The 17,194-nt window shown below is 40.2% G+C and overlaps 2 protein-coding genes across 2 annotated transcripts; both read right to left on the bottom strand.

The window, feature by feature from the left end:
- Positions 1–738: 738 nt before the first annotated feature.
- Positions 739–11,188, bottom strand: nudc (nudC nuclear distribution protein). Its single transcript, XM_080442242.1, has 10 exons — positions 11,004–11,188; positions 8,564–8,641; positions 7,838–7,900; positions 7,225–7,377; positions 6,253–6,351; positions 5,202–5,315; positions 4,106–4,300; positions 3,358–3,441; positions 2,239–2,357; positions 739–1,545 (listed from the first exon to the last, which is right to left on the bottom strand). Exons 1-10 carry the CDS (start codon positions 11,076–11,078, stop codon positions 1,494–1,496), a joined length of 1,032 nt encoding a protein of 343 aa, XP_080298368.1. The 5' UTR covers positions 11,079–11,188; the 3' UTR covers positions 739–1,493.
- Positions 11,189–12,211: 1,023 nt separating this feature from the next.
- Positions 12,212–13,273, bottom strand: LOC308095709 (chemerin-like receptor 1; the record flags this gene model as incomplete). Its single annotated transcript, XM_080442748.1, has 1 exon — positions 12,212–13,273. The coding sequence occupies one exon, from the start codon at positions 13,271–13,273 to the stop codon at positions 12,212–12,214; it is 1,062 nt and encodes a 353-aa protein (XP_080298874.1).
- Positions 13,274–17,194: the final 3,921 nt, after the last annotated feature.

The following is a 17,194-nucleotide window of genomic DNA, read 5'->3' as shown; positions in this document are numbered from 1 at the left end:
AAATATGAATATGCTTTGTTGTATATTTCATAAATATCTCAAAACTTTTTCGTGTCAAGGACCCCCATCTGAAAATATTTGGTGACAGGGGCCCCCAGAAGAGAAGACATTTGAAAAAAAAAGCAAAGACTATTCAAAATTCTAAAACATTTCAGATGGGGGTAGCAGCTGTAGCCGATGTACAAGCTCACAGCGTGTCACTTTGTGGCAGAAATCTTGTCAATTTTCTTTAAATGTTTTTCAGAAATTAGTGCCCTACTTTGTCGTACAAGAGTGTCACGCTAAAGAAACTAAAATAGCAGAGCTACAAGCTCAACGCGTCGCCATGCGATGTGAGCGTGCAGCTCGGCTATTTTCACTATTTGTGAATTGTGTCTAGATTTGATAAATATTGAACCAATGCAAAGTATTAACAAGAGCTTGTGATCAAATAACTACATTGGAACACAGGTTATTTTTTCCCCCCATTTCCTGAAAATCACCTGCAACAACTTGACAATTAATACACAAATGCAGTACCGTTAGGTTTGGGATCCGGAGATCCGTTAGGGTTGGAATTTCAAAGACCATCATAACTCTCAGAGTTACATTTGAAATAGTTAAGGAATCAGACCGTTAAGAGGGAATCGTTATCCGGAGGAACCGGTATCATTAAAATCCTAAAAGATCCCATCCCTAAGTGTAGTCAGTCGATATAACAGGACAAGATCCTCAAGAAAGTCACGCAAAACACATTAGTAGCTTCCATATTCCATTTATTTTTACAAAACAAAAATCCAAAGACACATGACACGCAAAGGTCCAACGTGGCAAATACAGTAATAAAATATGTTAAAACGAGAAAAGAAAAAAAAACATTAGAACATGGATTTCAAACCTTGAGGTCTACAAACAGAATTTCTAAGTGAAATGTCAGTGTGACCAAAAAGATATGTATATGAGAGAGAGAGAGAGAGAGAGAGAGAGAGAGAGAGACAGAGAGAGAGAGACAGAGAGAGAGAGAGAGAGCGATTCACACCTTTTTCATTTCAAGGACCCCTTAGTTTAATATACATACCCGAGCACACCGAAACCAAACTCTAAATCAACAGTTTTGCCAACAAATGATTGATTATAATATGAATATGCTTTGTTCAACGTTTTTCAGGCCAAGGACCCCTTATAGCTGAGAGAGAGATGAAGCAGGGACTTCACGTGTTCTATTTATCTTTGGATAAATTAGTACTTTTTCACCGTCAGTTGATGCTTTATATCCATCTGTGTAAAATTGCAGGGCTGATTTGTTTATTTTTGGATCACCGTTATTATATGACATGATGTAAGATGACTATGGGAATGTCAATAAAAACAAAATAACTCAGTGACCCAGGGGGATAGCGCCCTCTAGCGGCAGTGAGGTCCTTGAAATGAAAAAAAAGGTTGGCTCTAGGATGAGATGGAGAGAGGGAAGAAGGGCAAGGGAGGGATGGAGGAAGGACGAGTGCAGGCAGCTCTCAGCTGAATTTGGCTTTAGAGAAATCCATCTCTGGATGCTGAGACATGAACCTACAGAAACACAACAGAAAACAGTAGTGCGTTTAGTTTTTAGGTAAAGATCTTGTACGGACAAAAGATTCTTATATTGTTCACAGCCCTTTGCACTATGCACTTAATGTTTATCATCAGTTTTCATTGTAGTGGAGCTTCCGAGTGTAGGTTTTTCCACGTGTAATCTACCTAACCAGGGCATCTAAGTGGCAATAAAATGAATCTAACGTGGGAAAACAGGGCTTCAGATAAGACCAGTGTTCACCGTCAACTGGGCTGTCACGATTATGGCATTTTACATGACGATTAAATTGTCACACAAATTATTTTGATTAAAGATGTGTTTTTGTCGTTGAGAACTGGAACATATGAATAAAAAACATTACATTTGTTTGGCTTTTAGGATTTGAAGTGGCACAGGGTAGATATGACAAATAACCTACATATACATATTGTATATACAAAGAAATGACTGACATATTTAAAGGTAGGGTATGTGATATTCTTTTTTGATACAATAAGTGTTCTTTAATAAACAGAAAATCTACAACAATCTAAAGCTCACAACATGCAACGCAAAGTATTGTGAGCTCGTAGATCTGCTATTTTTGGCGTGCAACCCCGGAGCGGACAACGGAGCATACATTTAAGCATTGGAGACGAATGGCAGCAGTCTGAATAATTGAATAGAACGCAACAATGGGAACGTACTTTTTAAGAATGTCTTGTTTCTTCTGCTCTTCGGAGGTGGGCAGGCCCATGGATTTCTGCCTCTGGTCGTACATCATCTTCTCCACCATGCCTCGCGTCTCTCCGTCCAGGTCTGACAGCTGTGAGAAGCGCAACACACCAGTGTTCATTTTGTCGACTAAAACTATGACGAAAAATGTTCGTCGACTTCCACTGACAAAAACTAAATGAAAACTATATTTATTGAACATGACATGAAAAGAATAAAGACTACACTAAAATGAAAAGTGGACAAGAGATCCAGTAGGACTAAGACAAGACATTGTATGCTTCTGAAAATAGCCAATCTACAATCTACTTGTAAATCGGCTATTTAAAAATCAGTCATTATGAGGCCATCAAGGCCCACCAACATACATTTGACTAAAATCTTAATATACATAGACAACAGAAACAAGATTAAAACTGAGACATTTCAGATGACTAAAATAAATAATTTTATTCAAAAGACTATGACTAAAACTAAATAAAAATGTGCTGTCAAATTTAACACTGCGCAACACACAAAATGTATTTAAGTATAGTTAATTTACTATCCACAGCTAAAGATTAGACAGGACCCAAATGGAACATGTGTGCGCTCTCAAGAGTTAAATGAACACTGATGATACTACAATGCAGATTGGGGGGTCCCAGAGATCAAAATGGTATCAAATGGGGGTCCGTGGGCCTAATGCATATCAAACTGGGAGGAATGGTTGAGAATCACTGCTATAGCTGTCCCTGGCGTATCTTTTCAAACGGGGGCTAATATATATCAATATATCAATACTTTATGCTTTCAGTCGCTAGTTTAAAGTCTTCTTTCAATTACCATGATATGAGGTTTTGGAAATGATGGTCCCATTAATTTGTAAATTGATGATGAAGTAGGGTATGCTTCTAGGGGGCGTCTACTGGCTCTGAGTGAAGACCCGCCCTCGCTGACCTTCCAGCAAATAGCGTGCGTTTTCGGTTGCTTTTCGCTGAAGAAGTGGCTTCAAAACGGTCTGTAGAAACCAATGGGTCACGTGACGGCGCCCTATGTCCATATTTCTTTTACAGTCTATGGTCTAACGCAGCTAACTTCATCGTTTATACCTTGGAGTTCTCAGGGCAGATCTTCTTGGTGTTCAGCTCTGGATCTGTGGTCACCAGCTTGTTCCACCACTCCATCTTATTGATCTGAAATGGACGAAAAACAATGAACTTTGAATTAAATGTTTGAGAACCACTGATTTAGAAGGCATTTGTAGAATCGGCTTCAGGTCTTAATCCATTAAGACCTGGAGCGCATCTGTGTCATTTTAAGATTTCTTTGGCTATTCAAAAATAGCAGATATACAAGCTCATAGCGCGGCACCGAGTGCCATGCTATGAGCTTGTATATCTGCTATTTTTAGCTATATTTTTTTTTATTGTGAAAATGTTAGCAAATCTTTATATATATATATTCTTAAAGCGAACAAAATATTCTGAGATGGGGGTCCTCGGGCCAAATATCATTTGGTGGTCCTTATAATATCAGTGGTTTGAGAACCACTGATATTATAGCAACATAAATCTTTTAAAAAAACTATAAGGATTTAGAAGACATTCGTAGAATCCCCAGAGGCAAAGATTTGAGTTAAAAAGTTCACTTAAAAAAATGTATATATAGTCAAAAGATTTTCAAAACTTTTCACAATTTTTCAAATATAGCAGATCTACAAGCTCGTAGCGCGGCACTCGGTGCCGCACTACAGGCTTGTATATCTGCTATTTTTGAATAGCCAAAGAAATCTAAAAATGACAGATTCTTTCCCAGTCTAAATGGGTTGATCAGTTAATTACCCCCCGGCCCACCTACCTTCTCCAGGTGAACGGTGACCATCTTGCCGTCCTCGATGAGCCAGGAGCTCTCCTCCACCTTCACCTCGCTGTAGAGCTCCGCGTCGATGATGGGAGGATGGCCCTTCAGGCCGATCTTCAGCACCTTCCGCTGGATGTCCACCACCACGTCCTTCCCTTTGATGCGGAACTTCACGTCGAACGGCACCACCAGCTGTGTGTGTGTGTGGGGGGGGGGGGGGGAGCAGTGTTCATTTCGGCGACTAAAACTCGGACAAAAAATGTTCGTCGACTACCTTTTTTCACTGGTGAAAACGAATAAAAACTAAATAGAAATGAGGCTATAATGCATGATGGCTATGATAACTCGTCAAACAAATCAAAATTAGACAAAAAAGGGATTGACTAGTGGACTCGCTCAAAAAATAGCCGATCTACAAGCTGACAACGCGTTGTCAGCTTGTAGAACGGCTATTTTCGGCACACAGCTAAGTATAAATTAGGCATTACGACTCCATCATGGCCCGCCAAAATCCATTTTAGTCGACTAATTCAACTGTAGATTTAGTTGACTAAAATCGTATTATATTTAGTCCACTAAAACTAGACTAAAACATTTCAAATGACTAAAAACAAAATGGAATTTTATTCAAGACTATGACAAAAATTTAATCAAAGTTGTCAAAATTAACACTGGGACGGAGCTTATTATAGTAGTAATAGTTTGATGTGGGGGCCTGGGCGATATGACTTCATATCAATATCACGATTGGTCAAAAATAGCCGATCTACAAGCTCACAACGCAGCACAGCGTCTATGTCAAAAAACATGTTTATTTTAATGATCAATCAATCGATTGTGTTCCTTCCGATATGGATCAATGAAACTAACATAGTATACTTTGTTCCTATTTTTCGGTATCACAATGAAAAAAAAAAAGACAAATACCATATCTTTCGTTTGTACTTTTTAATATTAATGTTATGTTATCATCAAAATCTTGGTGTTTAGCCAATTATTTGGGGGGCCATTTGCAATATCCTCACAGCCAAGGTTGAGAATGGGTGATATAAATAATAATAATTTGATCTTTCTTTTTCTTTTTTATACTTACATCAACTTCAGACAGGCTCTGTGTCCACTTATAGTTGGCCAGGTCAGCTCCGTTGCCACCGTTAGGCTTCATCTTGTTTTTGTCCTTCTCATCTTCCTCTCCCTCCGATTCCGACTGGACCAAAGTGAACAAATGGAAAAGACGTCAAAACGCGACACGGTCTACAATGGCTGGGCAACTAACCGAAAACATATCAAAACTGATATTTAGAACTAATTAAACGACTTATAACTGAATGATCGAGATTGAGAATTAGACCCTTACGGGTCCATTTGGTTCAATTTGTACACTCTCACTCACACCGTAAGGGTCCATATGGAACCCCCTCAGGGAACCATGAGGGACCCTGGACCCCAATTTGAGTGTTTCCAGTGAGCCAACATGCACAATATCGGCGCCCTGATTTGATGTCCTTGATGTGAAAAACCCACTGACTTACAGCACCTTTAACCAAGCACATAATGTGTGTGTGCTAGATGATGATATATTACGTCACATTTCACTTGTGTTGTTCCGTATCACAAAAGCTGCCAATACTGCCTAAAATGCTGGTATCGGTGAGTATGCCAGTCTATGCCAATCCGATACCACGTAATTCATGCTTCAGACGATGTTGCACGACTGTTTTATACTCTTACTGTACAATTCACATTACTAAGCTACTAACTTGTAGCTGCACTTTAACAATTATTAATGACATTTTTATGTATTGCTAGATTAGTGATTAAATTGATTTTTTTATTTCAAGGACCCCGATAACTCTAAGAGTGTACAAATGGAACCAAATGTAAGGGTCCATTTGGTTCCATTTGCACACTCTCAGAGTTACAGACCTGAAGAGGGCCATTTGGAACCCCGTCAAGGAACCTCAAGTGTCCCTGGACCCCAATTTGGGAACCACTGTGCTAAATTATTTTAAATTACACACTGGTATCGGATCGGTTTGTATCAATCAACCAGTACGCAAGTTATGGGTATAGGAATGGGTATTGGGAAGGAAGAAATAGTATCGGTACATCTCTACATTTCACATCATCCACAATGATCTCACCCCCTTCTCTGCTTTGTCCTCCTTTTCCTTCTCCTTCTCCTTCTCCGGCACGCTGTCATTCGTCTTCACCTCCTCCTTTTTCTCTTTTTGTTGATTTTTCTGAAACGTACAGTCAACATGAGTTTTGAATTTTGTTTAGAATTTCACTTTAGTTTCAATAACCTTTTTAACCCATTTAAACCAGAGGCCGAATATAAAAACGAACTAACTTAGGTTAAATCCTAACCTAAGTTTCCAGAAAATCTTCTATTTAAAAAAACAATACTATATAGCAATATCTAAAATGACACGGATGCTTTCCCAGTTTTAAAGGTATAACAACATATAGTGCTTTCCCGCTCTTAACCCATTAACTGCCAGAGGTATTTTCATAATTTTTTAGCCAGTGCCAGTTGTTCACGTAGATCTACGCGATTGGCAGTGAATCAGTTAATGGGTTAAAGTGTGAACCCCCCTAGACTCAGGGGTGGTGAACACCTGTCCACTGCACCACCGCATAGTCTAGGGCAGTGGTTCCCCAATTTTTCAGCTCGACACCCAAAATTTGGTGTCTCCCAGGGACCCAAACTTACACAAACACATGAATTAACCACTTATGCGCTATTTGAAAAATAGTGAAAATAGCCGATCTGCAAATTCACATCACGTTGTGATGTGCCTCGTCGTGAGCTTGTAGATCTGCTATTTTCACTATGAAAGTTAAATGTTTTAATTTATTGAATTTGTTTCGATTTCTTTTGGTAAATTCCTATAATTCTTCGTTACGATTTTTTAAAACTATTCTGAAAAAGAAAATAAATAATTTAAACGTATAAAGGAGGTATTTACTTGAGACCCATAGAAATTGGTCGGCGACCCAACCATGGGTCCCGACCCAGTGTTTGGGAAACCGTGGTCTAGAAGGTTAAAATGATTACTTCCACTTCACTCCTGCGACACCAGAGCGCCTCTGAAACGCACCCACTCATTTACCTGGTCGATTTCAGACTGAAGTTTCTCCGCTTCCTCGTCGGTCAGCTCTCGGATCTGGGGGCCATCTTCGTTTTTCTTCTTCTTCTTCTCCTCTTCCTCCGCGATCTTAGCAGCTCTTTCGGCCTTCTCCTTCCTCTCCCTCTCCTGTCTGTCCTAAGATAAGATCAGTGTTAAATTTGTCAGCAACGTTTGATTTAGTTTTGGTCAGTCTTTTGAATAAAATACCATTTAGTTTGAGTCATCTGAAATGTTTCTAGTTTTAGACTAAATATAAGATTTTAGTCAACTAAATCTACAGTTGATTTAGTCGACATAAATGTATTTTGGCTGGCCGTGATGACATCGTAATGTAGGATTTATACTTAGCAGAGTGACACCTACACGCAACCAAGCATATAACATTTTTGTCTAGTTTTTATGTGTTGCCAAAATTGTCAGTATATTTAATCATAGTTTTTAGTCATCTTAGTTTTTATTTAGTTATTGTCAGTGAAAAAAGGTAGTCGAAGAACATGTTTCGCCATAGTTTTAGTCGACAAAATTAACACTGGACTGAAGACGTCACAGGCAAAAGAACCACCATCAATAATGAATTAAATATACAATATAATACCTGTTTGACTTTGTGGTCTTTCAGCGCCATCTTGCTGTGGTGGGCGAAGGATTCTTTCACCAGCTGAGAGAGAGAAGAGGAAAGGACTGAGCAATGTTGGGCAGTGCTGCTTGCTTGGCCCATATGCACAAAATGTAATCTATATAATTATTATACATATAACTATATAATACCAATTAAGACTATACAAATGGGACCCAATGCCTCCCTGCTTGGTACTCAGCATCAAGGGTTGGATTGGGGCTAAGTCCCTGCAACATACTAGTGTCATGTCCAGGGGGCGCACTTGCACATCAAGCTGCCTCATGCTACAGAAACAGGAGGCTCCTGCCCTGTGGGCCACATGGCTCGGCAAGGCTTACTTTACATAAACATTCGCAGTAAATAGCCGATCTACAAGCTTACAATGATCGGCTATTTTCTGTGAATGTTTATGTAAAGAAAGCGATTTCCTGCGAAGATATTTAATGTAGAAAACAGAGAAGACACTACTGAAAAACCTTGAGGGACTCCGGTCAACCAAATAGGGTTTAAGAGGTTATGTGATTAAAACCAGGAAAAGACGACACCTTTGCCATATCATGATATGCAAAATCCCAGGCGACATCCGGTCTCATATCACAATAGACAAAATATCAATTATATATTCCCGAGCCCTCGTCACTGCAGTGTGATCTGACTGCATGAAGGTCCAGATACCATGACCGTCCGGCAAAGGACACTCACCTTCTCGGGGGCGCCGGTATCCCCGCCTGTGAAGAAATCGGTTTTGCGCCGGAGGAAGCTGAAAAATGTGTTGACTAGCTGTTGAGAGAGGAAAACATGGTTGTAAGAGAGTCAGACGACAATTGTTCTCAGAACTTCTCACCCATTACTGACAAGGCACAATGTTCTCATAAGCCGCTTTTCCATCACAGCTTAAGCACGACACTGTCCAGTACAGTCCAGAACCGCACCGCACCGCTTCAAAATGTCTTGCGTTTCCATTGCACAAAAGTCCCCACTCGCAAAATCCCCACCCTCCCCTCCCCTCCCGAAGGAAATCAACGCCCCTTTCTTTAACACACCAACTTAGCCTCAGGCTACAGGGTTAGCCTAAATGCTAGCGTGCTTCCTCAGAGCTAGTTTGGCTCTTAAGTTATTATTTGGCCATGTTCACCCTGACTTTAATCTTCGCTATTGTTGGGAAGACCTGTGTGGTGTCTAAACACGTTGCCATCACTTACATAAAAAACATTATTAGCGTGTATCGTCGCACATTCATTGTTGCCAGGTTTAGCAGAAAAAAATAAGCAATCAGGTCTATGAAAACAATCCCAAAAGAAGCAACTATCTACGGCTATTTGAAAATAGCAGATATACAAACTCACAACGCGTAGCGATGCGACGCATTGTGAGTGTGTGCATCTGCTATTTAAAAAATATATATACATATATAATGTTGACAAATACATATTAATTTGGGGGTCCTTGACATGAAAATGTTTAAGAACTACTGGTTTCAACAACATATGGAAACAAGCCCCAAATAATCAACTACATTTTAGAAACAAGCAGTGGTGGAAAAAGTACTCAAATGTTTTACTTAAGTAAAAGTATCAATCCGAAGCATCTACAAGTGAAAGTCTGGAATTACTTGAGTAAAAGTACAAAAACTATTGGTATCAAAATGTACTTAAGGTACCAAAAGTAAGTACTAAAATGTTTGAAAATAGCAGATCTACAATGATGCGATGCGTTGTGAGCTTGTAGATCGGCTATTTTCAAATAGCCTAGGTATAAAATAGGGCTTAAGTGGTTAATGTATGTTTTATAATGTAATCATTTATATCTGAAAAGTAACTAGTAACTAGTAACTAATACGTTTTCAGATAATTGTAGTGGAGTAAAAGTACTACCAATATTTACAAGCAACTTTACAGAAAAATAAGCCCAATGTCGCTTATAATAAGTGGACATGGCAACACTGCTACCGTAGTGTTTACATTTTACAGAGACCTGAGTGGACAGACACAGCTGTGAGCCGACCAATCAGTAGCAGTCACAGCTTTAGCCCCGCTTAGCCCAGCTCAGACCTACCCAAGACTGGGTACTTTTTAGGCACCAGTTTAGTACCACTTACACACCACTCTACCCACTTCATTGTAGTGGAAACCGTTGCTGTGGTGGTCGGTGTGGGGTGGGGCTAGGTAAGTCCATGTATATGGAAAGCCGCCTATACAGTATCATTGAGTACACTTTGAGACTTTTATTTGTACCCCTTTTTCTCCCCCAATTTAGTTGTTAAGCCAATTAATTACTCCCACTGCTTGCCGCTAGTGTTGTACCCTACTGGGTCACCTGCCAGCGATGGCGCAGAGTATCCAGAAACGTACAGTGTTAAAGATCCCCCTACTCCCCCCGGGCTTCCCTCCCCCGAACACGACCAAAATGTTTGTCTGTCTCTCTTGTCTGTCTGTCACACTATTGTCTGTCTGTCAGTCTGTCACTATATTGTCTGTCTGTCTGTCTGTCTGTCACTCTATTGTCTGTCTGTCTGTCTCTCTATTGCCTGTCACTCTTGTCTGTAACTCTATTGTCTGTCTGTCTGTCTCTCTTGTCTGTCTGTCACACTAGTGTCTGTCTGTCACTTTATTGTCTGTCTGTCTGTCTCTTGTCTGTCTGTCTCTCTTGTTTGTCTGTCACTCTATTGTCTGTCTGTCTGTCACTCTATTGTCTGTCTATCTGTCTGCAATCAGATATCTATCCATCTATTTCATTGATTCTCCCATCATGATGTGTTTTTCATGAACAAAAACGAAGCAAGCAATCACATCAACACCTGAACAAACATTATGTATGTCTAAGGTCAGTTTCACATTGATATCCCATCTGTAGCTTGAAGGCTATAAATATAAATATGAGTACACACACACACACACACACACACACACACACACACACACACACACACACACACACACACACACACACACACACACACACAGTAATGTAAGTGACCGTGACATGCTGTAAAGTCAAGGTGCTCATAGTTAACACAGTGTCTGGACCAACCTGGTCCATATAGAATATAATGACGTACTTTTATAATATTGGTCACATGAGCCCTAACGTTAGCATTAAAGGCTAGCATCGTGGCTAATATCAAACCATCCACTGTATTTACCTCCTGGACGCCTCCTTCGTGTTGTTGTGCCATAACCAGCAGCATGCCGTCATACTTCTCGTCTTCCTCAGCCATGACGGAATGAGAATAATTCACTTATTCACTAATTAAAGAGCTAAAGAACGAGGGACAGACTGAAGTTAGCTACGAGACAACACAACGTGAAGAGCAGTCACACTACACACACACACTACTAAACCGGCACTTCCTGGTTACAACACCCGCCTACGCTTGGTTCGTCCAATCGGATGATGAATCATCATGATGTGCTTTGAGTGGCAGTCGAGTAACCTCACATCACCAGTCTTTCCACCTCGGAGGAAATAGCAGTCGAGTGAGCCAATGAGAGGATCGGTTCAACCTGCTGCTGCTGAAGAGGCAGCAGTCACTGGACTCAAGGAATGGAATATTCTAGATACTTTTTTTTTTTTTTTGTCAAATATGTTTTATTAAGAACGGATTATAAAATGTTATACAATTTGTACAATGTACGTTTTTTTTTAAATGTGAAACTAAATTAAAAGAAAAACGAACAAAAAATAAGACATAAGGAAAAGAAAACTCTCAATCCCTCCCACCCATACTGCTCAGTTACATATTACATACAATAAAGTAGTAAAATTAAATGTAGAATATTAAAGATACTTTAGTTTAAACAGTTAAATAACATTATCTTCAAAAATTAAAGCACAGACTTTAACAAAATGAACATAATGAGATTTGAAACCATATAACATATTGTCTACCAAGCATTGGATTTGGCCTTAAAATAAATCAGAATCACAACGTTATTAATCAAACAGCAACGAAAAACATGTCAGAGAGAGGCAAAAATGAAATTAATCTACAGCAGGTAGTAGGCCTACAGTATATGAGGTTAGACATAAGGTGTGAGGTGTTGACAGTTCGGTAGGTCCACATAGCAGCAGATATGTACAAATACTGTGTTTAATATTCTGTTAAATATTCTAAGTTTGTATTACTTCACTCACAAGTAAATTACTTGTGAGGACATCAATGTTTTAGGACGGCAATTTTATCATATGAATGGCATTTCTAATACATGTTGCCATTTTAACCGCAAGTCTAAAGCCAAAAAAAAGGAGATCTACAAGCTCACAAAGCATTGCGCTGCGACCCGTTGTGAACTTATAGATCAGCATGACACTGTCACGCAACTTAGTAGGCCTATGAATCTCTGAACGGGGTTAACATAACTCTATCTGTGTGTTGTTCTGAGGCAGCTCTTCAGTGAAGGTTTTCTCCATCACTTTCAGGATAGACTTGCGAAAGACATCCTTGAAATCCTGACCCATGAACACGTACAGCAGCGGGTTCAGGCAGCTGTTGATAAATGCCACACTGACAGCTATGGGTAACCCAATGTCGATCACATTATCCAGCGTTTCACTGTGATATGTCACCATTTCATACACCAACAGAATAAGTTCCATGATGTGAAAGGGGACCCAGCAATAGAAAAAAGCGGTGATAACAGCTGCTATGATTTTGAAGGGGCGACCTGAGTGGCTGACCAGAGAGCGATTCCTCCTGAGCCGGTAGATGATGACAGAATAGCAGGAGACGATGACGGTAAAAGGGACCACGAATCCCATGAGGAAGCGAGTGATGATCATGGCCCCAAGTTGAAACGTCCCCAACTGCTCCACTGCAGGTGGACTGTAGTCATCGGTGAGTACATAGTTGTCGAAACACATGATAATGTTCTCATCACGGATGGAGGGCTCTGTGTCCCGAAAGATGAAGTAAGGGGAGCTGAGAGCCAAGGCCAGAACCCAGACAACCAGACTCACACAAGACGCCTTTCTGACACTGCGGTGGTTCTTGGCCCACACTGGCCATACCACACATACACATCTGTCAACACTGATGACCATTAGAATGAAGATGCTGACATACATGTTAATGTGTAGAATGGCATAGTTCAGTTTGCACATGAATTTGCCAAAAGGCCAGTGTTTGTCCATAGCTATTTGTGTGATGATCAGGGGCAGGAACGCTGTAACGAGAAAGTCGGCCACAGCGAGGTTGAGATACCAAACCGTGTTGATGGTTTTCTTCATCTTGAAGCCCGTCACCCAGATGACAACTCCGTTCCCCAACACGCCGAGCACAAAGACCAGGCTGAAAATGGCGAGGGACACGATCTTGGGGGATTTCTTGAGTTCATTCTCGTGGACTTCAACATGTTCATCCCTGTACTCCTCATTGTCCTCCCAGAAAGAGGTGTTTCCACCAGACAGATCCATGGTTTTATTGTGATAGACAGCAGTTGTGGTCATAAAAACCTAAAATAACAAAACAAAGGTAAATTTTCTTGTTTTATGTATATATATATATATATATATATATTGTTTCGTTTGACTTTGTATCGTATCGAATCGTTTTGCAATGCAAATAATCGTATCGAATCGAATTCTTTTAATCAATACTAAGTACTTTTAAGAAGAAAAAATAGAAAGAGGGCTTTATATCCAGTATCCAGGTATTTATTTTTCACACAGATTTTGGGGTAAATAAATAGTTACTATATCGATTTTAAATCATTGAATCGAATCGTATCGTCCTAATTAACCTGTCCTGTATCGTTCCTGTATCGTATCGACTAAATCCCTGAATCGAAACGTATCGTATCGTTCTAAATTAACCTGTATCGTTCATGTATCGTATCGACAACCAAGTATCGTGATACGTATCGAATCGTTGTTAAAACGTATCGTTGCACCCCTAATATATATATATATATCAGTAAGACTCAGTAAGACTCCATAACCATTGATAATGGCCTAAATGCAGTTGATGAAACATTTCACACATACAACCCTTATTTAAAGGCAATGTGCGAGATATATTTACATTAAAGCTGCACTATGTAACTTTCCTCTTCTACCCAGGATTTGAACCCAGTTTCCTGCGCAAGTGCTGAAATGTTTTACCATTGAGCTAATATATCCTGCCTGCTTGCTCAGGGGATACATTTTATCTTAAGTTGACCATCAGGTCATAATTTGTGTCAGATCCTGTGTCTAGGTGAGACATGACCTTTGACACGATCTAAATGTCAGGGAGCAGGGAGACAAAATATAACCACCCCAATTGTATACATTATATTGTATTAACATACTCTACCATGCAGATTGGATTTTTATTGTTAAATAGCTCTATATACCCATAGCATTCATTGATATAGACTGTCTAGATTTAAAAAAAAGAAGAATAGATACCTGTTTCAATGTGTTGTAGTGATGTCAGCCAGAAAAGTGTCTTCTTCAAACTGTGGTCAGTGAATGCTGAGGAGAAGGTCTGACCGTATGCAGGTGAGGGCTGGAGGGCTGTTGTCAAAAATGTGTCAAAAACATGACAGGACACGCACATCTGCACACCAGTGTCATGCTCCCATTGTGGAATGGGAGCATGAGAATGAGCACAACACTGATGTGCAGATCTTATTATTTTTCTATGTTACAGAAGCTGTCAATTTGATCTGTTGAAATGTGCTGTCCAGTAGATCGTATTACATGGAGAAAAAAAAGAGGCAAAATAATCAACCAAGTAATAACACAAAATAATTAATTAAATGTAACTTAAGTGTACAAAACAATGTATGTTTGAGAGTGTCTCACATAAAAAATGAATAATAAAATGGACATAATAAACAATAATACATTTCCACTATATACTCCCTGCATTTTGGCTATGTGCAAACAGGGTATGAGTGAGTGGCCTACATCCCATCAAGTTCACGTTCACTTAAGTGAGTACATCCCATCAAGATCACCAAGTGTCTAGAAACGTCATGACAAAGACTTCACCAGAAGAGAAAAATTATTAAACTGAAATATCAGCCATGCGTAAAAGTGTACTGTAAATGAAACTGAAAGTGTTGTCAGCAGTATTTTAGTCTCATGAGCATCAACTGCACAGTGATGGTGAAAAGCTACTTGAAAAGACAAGTTCAGACAAACCACAAATCATTACTGCATTTTTTCCAGCCAACAGGGAACTGAGAAAAAAACTGGAACTGAAATCTCATGTTTACCATACATGAAACGTGATTCTGTCATCAGTATCTTGAAGGTGCTGTAAGTGATATTTTGGTTAAATCTTTATTGTTTTATACATTATACTTGCCACGAAGGCTGTCAAATGTTCCATATTATTGTAACACCAATATATCACTCAGAGGCAGAGAACAGAGTGGTTCTCAAAGTGGGGTCCGGGGACCCCCAGGGGTCCTGGAGGGTGTCATTTGTGAATATATATATATTTTTGTTTTGAGTGAAAAATTTGGTATTTTGCGTGTGTTGAGTGACAGTCAAGTGAGCCAATGAGAGGAAATGAGTAGCCTGCTGCTGAAGAGACAGGTGTCACTGGACTCAGGAATGGAATTTCTAGATACTTTAAACATTTAAATAACATGATGAAGTAAATACTTAAGTATTCAAAAGTTCAAATTACAAAGTACATTTTCTTTTTAATATCAATGCATTCTGAAAGCATGTAAACATTATGATAATAATAATAATACTTTAATTATGTTTATTACTATTATTAAACAGCATAGTTTATATTCAAATGACACAATTAAGGGAAAATATATTTTTTTCAAAAACACATGCTTTATTATCATGAAAATGACAAGTTATTTTGTTGTACTGGGGAAAAAAAGATTATTCATTGTTAAGATCTGGGCTTTAAATCCATATAGGAAAGGACCAGAGTTGGACAAAGTACTCAACTCCAGGACTTGCACCCGGGAGCAGTATGGGTTAGCGCCCCCCAGCCTACGTCTTCCGTGAGGAACCAACGGTGAGGCCATTTAGGAGTAACCTGACTCTTATTTTAGGAGGGCCTTTCAGGCAAGCCGCAAGTGGAGCCTGCAGTACCCCCACGGCCCAAGACACCATCACACCGAAGTGAAATGTTTGGAGCGGGGGAGTCTGGTGCAACGCTCAGGTCCTGGACCTGGTGAGACGAAGGAGGGGCCCGGCCAGGAGGCCATCCACAGAGCCTATAGTCCCGCCACGTGCCAGAGCCTCCCCCGGTCCCGGCAGAGTAGTTCCGGAGAAGCGGACAGAGGGGCCCTGTCTTTCCCGAAGAGGACTGTCCGTGGGTGGCTACTGGGACGTAAGTCGGGGCTTGATCAACCCCGGCTGGGTCACCTGGGCAATGGTGTATGTTGCGAGAACCGAAACACCCGTTGACCCCAGGCTACAACACTGATGATACGTCCCAGATGCATCCACGTGATGATTTTTATTTACTTGAGTCAAAGTATACTCCTGGTCAATTATTACTCAACTACAAGTGAAAGTTGCTCACTGTACTGGAGTACTCGGTTTTGAAAGTATATTACAAAGTACATTTTCCTTTTAATGTCAATGCACTGCTGTATAGAAATGTTGACATTTCCCCCCTCGATTTTCCAGAAGTGTAGCAGAAAATAGCAGATGTTCAAGCTCACAACACATCACAGCATGACACATTGTGAGCTTGAAGATCTGCTATTTTAAGCGAAGAGATTTGGTGTAGACGGAAATAGAGGATCTGGTATGAGGGCCCTGGGGCTTGAGTGGTTAAAGTGGTTTTAATTCAAACAGTGTGTTTTGTTTCTCGCATTCTATCTCAGTTTAACTGAGATAGAATGCAAACAAAACAAAAAAACACTGTTTTTGACATTTACATGTGTGTGAAGCACTTTAATGTCTACGATAGCCTACCCGTCGTTGCTTACCTTCCCAATTGCGTAGGGTCACATGAGGACCCAAGTATATGTGCTGACCTTGGCTTCGGGACATCACAAGGCAAAGGGGGCAAGCAGTGAGCGCAGAGCAACACTGACCTCAAGCAAGGGCGTACCGTCATAGAGGCCAATGGGGCCATGGCCCGGTCTGGAAAACTCTGCTCCCCTATTTTTATATATATATATATTTTTTTTAAATCGTCTTTTTTTTCCTCTACCGGCGCAGTAGCTCCGCAGCCTCCGCCCACCCCACCGTTCCCATTGTCAAGCGGCCCCAGCCAGTCTGAGCCAGACATGCTAATTGCCTCTAATAAACAAGTCGTGATCTCTGTGGCTGTGCTAAACATGTTCTGCAGGTTTTGGCTCTGCCGTCTGGCCTTATTGAAATGAAGGGTCGCTATGCTGTGTCCCTCGACTCCCTCGTCCT

This window comes from Gymnoscopelus braueri, assembly GCF_963280865.1.
Source record: "Gymnoscopelus braueri genome assembly, chromosome: 11".
Lineage (NCBI taxonomy): Eukaryota > Metazoa > Chordata > Actinopteri > Myctophiformes > Myctophidae > Gymnoscopelus > Gymnoscopelus braueri.
This window is presented reverse-complemented; position numbering and strand designations above follow the sequence as displayed.

Excerpts from the sequence above, each read along its gene's own strand:
- nudc (XM_080442242.1), bottom strand. The coding sequence starts at position 11,078 with ATGGCTGAGGAAGACGAGAAGTATGACGGCATGCTGCTGGTTATGGCA. Across the intron at positions 7,378-7,837 it reads AAGACCACAAAGTCAAACAG|GACAGACAGGAGAGGGAGAG; the intron begins GTATTATATTGT and ends ATCTTATCTTAG. Across the intron at positions 2,358-3,357 it reads TCTGCCCTGAGAACTCCAAG|CTGTCAGACCTGGACGGAGA; the intron begins GTATAAACGATG and ends CGCTTCTCACAG.